Below are 9,906 nucleotides of genomic sequence, written 5' to 3'. Positions count from 1 at the left end.
AAAAGACAAATACCTTAAAAACTTTAAAAATTAACAAATTATTTTATATTTTTCAATTTTTCATTCACTCATACAACAATAACAAGTTTGGATTCCTGGTTTTCGGTTTCACTGGGTAGATTTTTTTGAAATTCGTTCTTGTTTTACAGTGGCTTAACCGTTCTATCAAAAGAACAAGCTTTGCTTGCCAATCTGAGGGCGCAGAGAACGATTCACCTGTGACTATTCTTGGCATACATTAAGGAGTCTTCATCTCAACACATGCTGATTCTCTCACTTGAGCGTGTACAGTAATCATTCGACTTTATGGGAATCTCAAGTCAAACTGGTTGTGGCATTAAATCTTGCAAACCTAAGGGGTTTCCTTGTGATTTCATTGAGCTCTGTGCTAAACATTGCTTTCAGAGCCCTCGCAGTTCGAATGACCTTCCAGAAACCTGACATTTCAATTGAGCTCTAAGAACTGACTTATCACAACAGCTTTCTGGAGTCCTTGAAAAGTATCTGAATCAAAACTGCAACATAACCTAACCCCTGAGCTGCAAGGGATTCACAGTGTTTGGAGTCTTGGCAAGAGCTTACCACCACCTTGTGTTGTTTCTGCTTAATCAGTGTTGACGAAGCTGAGAGAATTACGCCGCTGCTGTGGAAGACAATTTATTTTATTTTATTTATTTTTTTTGCTAAAACTGTACAGTTAAACTCATTTTTTTCCAAATGTAGAAATCAAAAAAAATATTATGTGTGGAAATTGTGCCTTCCTGGTCTGCTAGAAACGATCACATGAAACAGGCTTAGACATATCGTACATACGCAACTTCAGTATTCGTCACATGCCTTAGTTATATGCAGTTATTTATTTTGGATTATTTTATTTTAGTTTTTATTTATTTATTTATTTATTTTTGGTAGGGAGGGGTTTGGCTAGTGGGAGCCAAAAACATGAATGCTAATATGCCTGTGAGGTGAATTCTTGTAGTTGTACAGACCCCAGGATATAAACACAGTGGCATAAACATGTCCCAGTCCCTTAATTTCAAACCCACAACACGAAACTCACATCACATTTTCTTAACTACAGTCAAATAACCAAACTTGTTGAATTTTTCCAGTACTCTGACAGGTCCTTTACGTGTTGAATTTTTCCAGTACTCTGACAGGTCCTTTTCCTTTTTTCTGATCCCTCTCGAAACTAGTAGGAGACCTGAGGAGGAAGATATGTAGGGAAATGAAAGAATCACCCGCTGAAGAGCGGTATTTTTGTCTTTTCCAAACTATTAAAGTCTGCAGCACTGTGGGTAGACGTTCTGTGTGTAGGACTCTTGATATGGACTTGAATATCATTAATGGACTATTGTAGACTGTTTATAGATACTGGACTATTTATACATGACACTCAAGAGAATTAGGAGTAAATGTATTTTCTTGTGAATTCTGTGGATATGCTGTACCATCAAGCTTTGTAATCTTAATCTGAGATATATATTTGCACTGAATATAAGGTGAAGAGATAAATGCATTAGACTGAATTTTTAGAGTGTGCAAATATTAACAGATTCGTGTGAGAGGTGCTCTGAAGGCACGTTATGTTTCCAACATTTTGCAGATGTTCATTTCAATCGAAGTACGATTATGTTGCACGAAGAAGAAAACAATTGTGGCAGAAATATTTTTCTTTCAGTCTTAGTTTGCATCTTTGCCATAATCACAATCATTGCTGAAGTGAAAAAGGAATATGTAACTTTTTTTCATGATCAAATCATCTTCCTTTCTCGAAAGTCAAGTACTAAAAAAACTTCAGTGTCCTCTCCTTGGCCAAACAAGTTCCTGTGGTGTATATTTTGCGGATAGGCTTTATGTACACAGATTGATGCAGTTTGTTAAACATGCCTATTTAAAAACAAAGTACTTTGGGCAGTGGCCTTTTTATAAATAAAGATGCAAATGTAATCCTTTTTTCTGTGTGTGAGTATTTGCACAGAACAGCTGAAACACTTGCTCACTCCAGAGTTTTTTTTTTTTTTTCATATGTATAATTTGCACCTATTTTTCTTTCGTTTGTTTCTCAAAATGGTGAAGCATTCAAACACAGAGGAATGCATTGTTTTATATCAATTTAAATAATCATAAACATTCTTCTGCTAATATTTTTGTAACTTTGGAAAGAAAAAGTCAATTATGCGTATTTTGTTGATTTTATTTTTAACATCAGAAAGGCTCTGAATTTCCTTACATACAAGACCTTTTTGTTTTTAACATGACTGTGATGATATTACTGTAGGAATTGTGGCACTAAATTAAGTTTAGTAGAAAATTTGAACACAAAACAGTCGTTTCCTCTTCGACTTCCAGAAGTAGAATCGTCTTAAGTTTTTACACAGAAACACTTGGTTATTATCAAACCTTTATTAAAACAAGATAGCAATCAAGCTCAGGAAGGATCTGACATTCTATTCAAGTCCTCTTTTTCTCATGGGTGTAGTTTCCGTAGTGATCTATAACTGGCTATCTATATTGCTGATAATATCTGAGGTGAGGATTACTGAATGTATAGCTAGCATGAGTTGTTGTTTTTTTAAACAGAATAAAACACTCAGTTTTTGTTGACAGACTGACAGTACACAGTAGAGGGGATGTATAATAATGTAATGGGATGGCCAATTATTTAATCTATTCTAGCAAAGCATTTATTGTTTCGGTATCTTGTGGATTTTTCCAGCTACTTCTGTATTTGAAATTAATTTGATTATAAAGGTATATTTCTTCAGAGTAAGAATCTAATACACTTAAATACACTTTTCAACATTTTTACAATTTACAGGACTTTTACAACATTTCTACAATTTACATTTGGGTTAAGAGACCCCAAAGAAAATACTCTTGTTCACTTTTAAAGCATGTCAAAACTGTTCTAAGGTGTTTGCTTTGACTTGTGTGTTATTATTTAGGTTTGTTTACAGGATACAAAAGAGGAGCAGAGATGCCTTGGTCTGGGATCTTGAAGGCAGCAATGAGATTACTGACTTTCCTAAAGAGTCTTTCCTTCATCCCAGGAGCCACCTGGTGAGAGGGGAAAAAAAGATTTTCTTAAAAACGTCCTAAAAAGAACTTCAAAAGCAAAAAGATATGCCTTAACTTTTAATTGTACATTTTACTAGTGATGGTAATGATGGCATTAACTTGTGGTGCTACCACATGACTTGTGCATGGAGGTACATTTCCGTTGAGTCAGTGTAATTTTTTTTCTTTTTATTTCGTTGAGTCGTGTGGTATTTTGTTCGTGTGGCTGGTGGTTGATGCTGATCAGTTACAGGAAGCTAAACGAAGTCAGATAAAATGAGAAAATTTAAATTTATCTACACTGATATGATCAATGGCAATGCCTGTTTAAAACAGGGTTTAAAGAGGCCATTCTAATGTTACAAGGATCTTGGTCATTAATTAGTCAATTGATCATTATCTTCCCATTTGGATGATTTCAGTTAAAACTTAGGTTTTGAGCCAAAATGCAAATGTTTCTCAGCATCTCGGGTGTGTTTACAAGTTGCACATCTCGCCATTTCCTTAGTGCGCATGAAACGGGATGTGTGGGTGATACTGAAGCATAACAGATGTGCATGGCGATTCTCTGACTGTTAATTTATGTGTTGGGTAAGGCTATAAATACATGCAGCGCGCTGGCCACAAAGAAAAAAATATATCAGCTGTATACTTCTGTATAATATCGCTCTGCGCTTGTTGTTTGAAAAAAAAGAAGAAAAAAAAAACAGTTTAAGGCCTTCTGTTAGGCCTTAAACTGTGCTAACAGAAGTAGTTACAGGAAACACATTGTACTATATAACATATGGCATCACACAAAACATGTTAAATGGATAGTTAACCCAAAAATGAAAATTACCCCATGATTTACTCACCCTCAAGCCATTCTACGTGTATATGACTTTAATAACACAATCGGAGTTATATTAAAAAGTGGCTTGGCTCTTCCAAGCTTTATAATGGCAGTGAATGGTGGTCAAGATTTTAAATCAAAATAAAGTGCATCCATCCACCATACAAAGTACTCCACACAGCTGCGAGGGGATAATAAAGGCCTCCTGAAGCAAAGCGTTTGTGTAAGAAAAATATAAATTTTTTAAATTTTGCCGTAATATCTAGCTTCTGCTAATTGTCTTACGTGCGTTCACGAGAGAGTGGCGTTCCAGCGGATGACATAGGCATAGCCAAAGACTATGGCATAGCGTAACGTCCGCTGAGAGGTGAGGAATGCAGTTTTTTTTTTTTTTTTTTTTAAATATAACTCTGATTGTATTTCTTCTGAAATAATAAAGTAATATACACCTAGAATGACTGGAGGATGAGTAAATCATGGGTAATTTTCATTTTGGGTGAACTATCCCTTTAAAACTGAAGTATGTTTTTTTTTCAAAATACATGTAATTTCAGGTTTTACTTGAGGAAAAGTACAAAGCTACAAGTTCCAAAACTCCATCCGTACCTCTATTGTCCAGAGGCCATCCTTTTTTTTGAAAACTCTGTAGGTGTAAATCCATCCAGCACACCTGAAGATTTACACACAGTCATTATAGTCATTATATATTTGCAGCACAGTATTTAAACTTGCAGTTACCCAATTTTGCAGTTGAATGTGTGCCCCAGCCTGTTTAAAGGTGCTGTATGTCATTTTTTTTACTGTAGGCTTCTAAAGCATAAAAATACCATAACATGTTTGCAGATATTTAGGAAACCTATGCTAAGTTCACGTTCTTGTTTCTCAGAAAAAGCCGGTTATTCTACTTTAAAATGTGCATTCCGTTTCAGAATGTCTGTTTTTGTTTTAATCTGTGTGATTCCGCCCATTGCCCAATAGTATTTCAACACCCCGGGTTGCCAGTTGACAGAAACCAGCAAACGAACTGAGTCAGAGATTGCAGATTTTCCCCTACCTAAAAACCCCTAGCAAACATAGCTTTATTACAAGAGTCATATTAAAACGCAGAAAAATACAATCAAAAAATATGTAGCTCTGACTGATTTTAAATTGTAATTTTGGCAGCCCCTGAGCAGTTAAAGTAAAAATGCTATATTTATTGCTTGGACGCAGCAAGAATACTAAAATGCATGTGTAGTCAAGTGATAAAGTTTTAAATTAAAGCTGTTGAACTGAATGTACACAGCAAATTGTATGTATGTATGGATGGATTAGCTAAAATAACCACAACATTGACAGGCGGTTTTTCTGTCAGTCAGATGCGTGTGAAAATTGCATGTGTTACTATAACAAAAACTGCATTTTTCAGAATCATCATTGGCTGGTAAAAAGAAAAATGGATTACATAAAAATTAAAGGAAGGGGGAGGGGGGGTATTGATGATTTAGTGAGCCATTCATAAATGGCTTAATAAAGTCACTTGCTTCATTTCTGAATGAATCAGCCTTTCGAATACATTGGTTGGTTGAATGAATGACTCACTCAAGACAGCAATTTGCCGCCACCTGCTGGCACTTTTAGTTTAATATTTAGAGTATCTGTTCTTTTTTCTTTTAAATCATTTCATATTTCAATATTTTTTGTATGTTGAATCAAGAAATTTCTTTCTAAAGCTACTTTTTTTTGTAATGTCTATTCAGTGTTTTTCTATTTTAACCCAATAATGACTTTAAATTATCTTTAATCATGACTTGACATAATCATTAATCAGCAAGTGATGTGCCAATTAATTAATCTAATTAATTTGAGATTAATTTGACTGATCTCATTTGATTGAAATTAGATTTTATGGGTTGTTCTGTTACGCTTGTGTTATTAATTTTATTTGTGAAGATTTTTTAAAGTTTTACTTTTGATTTGTAAAAACTTAGCAGCAGGCCTGGCTACAGAGTCAGTCATTATCACAAATAACCGTCCTTCACCCTGAAGGGGTAGCCTACATTCTTGCAATAATGACCAACTGACTGTACAGTATCAATTACATTAACATTATCAGTAATGTTAATAACAGCATGTGGACTACATAAAAAAAATGCAGTTTACTCATTCAATCAGTAAAGTTACTCACATATGTAGGCCTACCTACTGAATGGCCAGAGTTTGGTAGGCTATGAAGCATTACACACACTTTAAACTAATTACTCTTTTTAGTAACGCAGTAATGTAATGCATTACATTTTAAATTTGTGTTATTTGATTACAGTTACTAAAGTCAATATACTGTAATTAAATTACAAATTAAGTGTTAAGAAAATAAAATATTTATATGCCTTTTAAAATCATGTTTTGCGTGGGGTTGACGGAGGCACCAGCGAGATCGCTTGCATTTTTTCCTGATAACAGCAAAAAGAACTTACATATAAGTGTAATACATCATACATCATACAGGTGCTGGTCATATAATTAGAATATCATCAAAAAGTTGATTTATTTCACTAATTCCATTCAAAAAGTGAAACTTATATATTATATTCATTCATAACACACAGACAGATATATTTCAAATGTTTATTTCTTTTAATTTTGATGATTATAACTGACAACTAAGGAAAATTCCAAATTCAGTTTCTCAGAAAATTAGAATATTATGAAAAGGTTCAATATTGAAGACACCTGGTGCCACACTCTAATCAGCTAATCAGCTCAAAACACCTGCAAAGGCCTTTAAATGGTCTCTCAGTCTAGTTCTGTAGGCTACACAATCATGGGGAAGACTGCTGACTTGACAGTTGTCCAAAAGATGACCAGTGACACCTTGCACAAGCAGGGCAAGACACAAAAGGTCATTGCAAAAGAGCCGGCTGTTCACAGAGCTCTGTGTCCAAGCACATTAATAGAGAGGCGAAGGGAAGGAAAAGATGTTGTAGAAAAAAAGTGTACAAGCAATAGGGATAACCGCCCCTGGAGAGGATTGTGAAACAAAACCTATTCAAAAATGTGGGGGAGATTCACAAAGAGTGGACCGCAGCTGGATTCAGTGCTTCAAGAACCACTACGCACAGACGTATGCAAGACATGGGTTTCAGCTGTCGCATTCCTTGTGTCAAGCCACTCTTGAACAACACACAACAACACAAAAATAAACCTAAAAAAAGGACTGGACTGCTGCTGAGTGGTCCAAGGTTACGTTCTCTGATGAAAGTAAATTTTGCATTTCCTTTGGAAATCAGGGTCCCAGAGTCTGGAGGAAGAGAGGAGAGGCACACAATCCACGTTGCTTGAGGTCCAGTGTAAAGTTTCCACAGTCAGTGATGGTTTGGGGTGCCATGTCATCTGCTGGTGTTGGTCCACTGTGTTTTCTGAGGTCCAAGGTCAACACAGCCGTATACCAGGAAGTTTTAGAGCACTTCATGCTTCCTGTTGCTGACCAACTTTATGGAGATGCAGATTTCATTTTCCAACAGGACTTGGCACCTGCACACAGTGCCAAAGCTACCAGTACCTGGTTTAAGGACCATGGTATCCCTGTTCTTAATTGGCCAGCAAACTTGCCTGACCTTAAACCCATAGAAAATCTATGGGTATTGTGAAGAGGAAGATGCGATATGCCAGACCCAACAATGCAGAAGAGCTGAAGGCCACTATCAGAGCATTGCTGCAGTAATTCAGGCAAAAGGAGCCCCAACTAAGTATTGAGTGCTGTACATGCTCATACTTTTCATTTTCATACTTTTCAGTTGGCCAAGGTTTCTAAAAATCCTTTCTTTGTATTGGTCTTAAGTAATATTCTAATTTTCTGAGATACTGAATTTGGGATTTTCCTTAGTTGTCAGTTATAATCATCAAAATTCAAAGAAATATTTGAAAAACATTTGAAATATATCAGTCTGTGTGTAATGAATGACTATAATATACAAGTTTCACTTTTTGAATGGAATGAGTGAAATAAATCAACTTTTTGATGATGACCAGCACCTGTATACAGCATGCGCTATACATACAGTAATCATCCATGTGAGACGCGTGAATCTGCAAAAGCCCACATACCGTAAACAAAGAAGCAAGATTCATTTTTAGCATTCATATATGCACTGTATGTTCAAAAATACTGTTTTCAAATGTTATCAGAAATGGTTTTTCTGATAACATTTTTATATTTTTTTATATATATATTTATTTATTTTTTCTGTCTTTAATGCTCACACAGTTAAACACAGTTAAGCCAGCATAAACATATAGGCTACCCTACACTCAGCAAGCAATGTTGTATATAAAACACTGTATTGGCACATTAAAAGATAAATTTTCATTGTTAGGCAGGTTTATACTAAGAATGTTTTAGAAATGGATTAAATCTTGTCAAGTTGCTGTTTTCATAAATTTTTAATAGGCCTATTTTTCAGTTAATATTAAATTACTAAAAGAACTACAATTTCCACTGTAAAGTGTTTTTTTTTTTTTTTAGGTTTAATATTTTTTCAAAGTAATTGGGAGTAAAGTACTAGTAATCTGATTACTTTTTACATGCAGTAATCAGTAGTGTAATCAAATTACAATTTTCAAGTAGTAATAAGTCATTTGTAATCAATAACTTTTTTGAGTAAAAAATGCCACTGTGAATGGCACAAGCCATGTTTATCCTTGTTGCAAATGAGTCTATAATTTATTCAGAGTTGTGTATTTTCCCTGTCACATATGGGCTGAGTTCGAAAGTCTGTCCATGCAGTTGGCACCCAAATACACCAGAATTCGACTGGACACAGAATTTGGCATCAAAAAAAGATATGGAAATCATTTAATCCTTCCTTTTACAATTTGAATAAGTCTTTTCTGTTGTCTAAATATGAGCATTTATACAACTGCATTTTATTATTTGTACTTGGCATTGTTTTCCCCCCGCTGTCCCAAATCTAAAATCAGACCAGACTAGTAACACATTTTTGGTCACAACCACCTGATGAGAGCCACAGCTCTATGTTACAGATTACTGCATATAATGAAGACAGAATACCCTGATAGAGGTAATGCTACTCACAGCACACACACGCAGTAAGATCCTGCTGAGCTCATGCTGTCTCTGATCAGATAGCTGCCATCTCTGCCCGCATGATTCAGGATCTCTTCTGCTTGCCTCTTGCTGATGGACCCATGATACTCTGCCAGATCCTCCATTCTGTCTCACTGTCTCTCACAGTTACACACAAACATATACACTGACACCACAAGAGGTGACCTAGCTGTAAAGGAAGTCAAGAGAAGCTGTAAGTGAATGTAGCTGATCTAGGATCAGCTGCAGATATCTTTTTGATACATTAATATTTGCATAGTGTAAGTGTTTCTAAGAAATATAGTGTGAATGTTAATACAATTTACAATTTCTGCGTTTGGTACATTAAAATACTTATATAAACAGAACACTTTAAATATCAGCAATATTACATATTACACAGTTATCAGTTTGAGAGAGATTTTCTTAAAAACAAGTTTTAACTACTGATACTTTATACAGATTTCTCTACATGTAGATGAATCCGTTTGCCTGCATTAAGATATTTATAGCCACATTATATTTATTTATTACTGATGCAAGAAAACACTCCTACTCCCAGCAACTTTAATAGGCAACCTGTTTTATTTTCATATTTTTAAATTGTTTCAACAAATTACCTCATGTAACACACGTTCATTTCAACTCTTTAAATTGGTAATGATAATGATAAAATCCTGCCAAAAGATGAAGTTTGACTAAACATTTTAGCTTTTAAGCGATATCCGTGCACGTTCCACCTTCACAAATGAGATGCTGCACTAGTCCACTGTGTCCACGCGGGGGCGCTGCAGTTCCGTTGTAGTGGTCTAGGACCCAGATTTTCAGTTTTGACATGTCGCAGAGCGCCCCCAGTTAAAAATTGCTCTGAAATACGAAAATTACTTTAGAATGTCTCATGATTTTCAGGTCCCCCAAATTGTGAATC

At 35.2% G+C, this 9,906-nt stretch overlaps 1 protein-coding gene across 1 annotated transcript; it reads right to left on the bottom strand.

The window, feature by feature from the left end:
* Positions 1-2,179: 2,179 nt before the first annotated feature.
* Positions 2,180-9,344, bottom strand: LOC122142992 (SH2 domain-containing protein 1A-like). Its single transcript, XM_042753936.1, has 3 exons — positions 8,967-9,344; positions 4,499-4,562; positions 2,180-3,060 (listed from the first exon to the last, which is right to left on the bottom strand). Exons 1-3 carry the CDS (start codon positions 9,101-9,103, stop codon positions 2,941-2,943), a joined length of 321 nt encoding a protein of 106 aa, XP_042609870.1. The 5' UTR covers positions 9,104-9,344; the 3' UTR covers positions 2,180-2,940.
* Between the last annotated feature and the right edge of the window lie 562 nt (positions 9,345-9,906).

This window comes from Cyprinus carpio, chromosome A5 (assembly GCF_018340385.1).
Source record: "Cyprinus carpio isolate SPL01 chromosome A5, ASM1834038v1, whole genome shotgun sequence".
NCBI lineage: Eukaryota > Metazoa > Chordata > Actinopteri > Cypriniformes > Cyprinidae > Cyprinus > Cyprinus carpio.
Note: the sequence above shows the minus strand (reverse complement) of the source record. Positions and strands in the feature narration are given on the sequence as shown.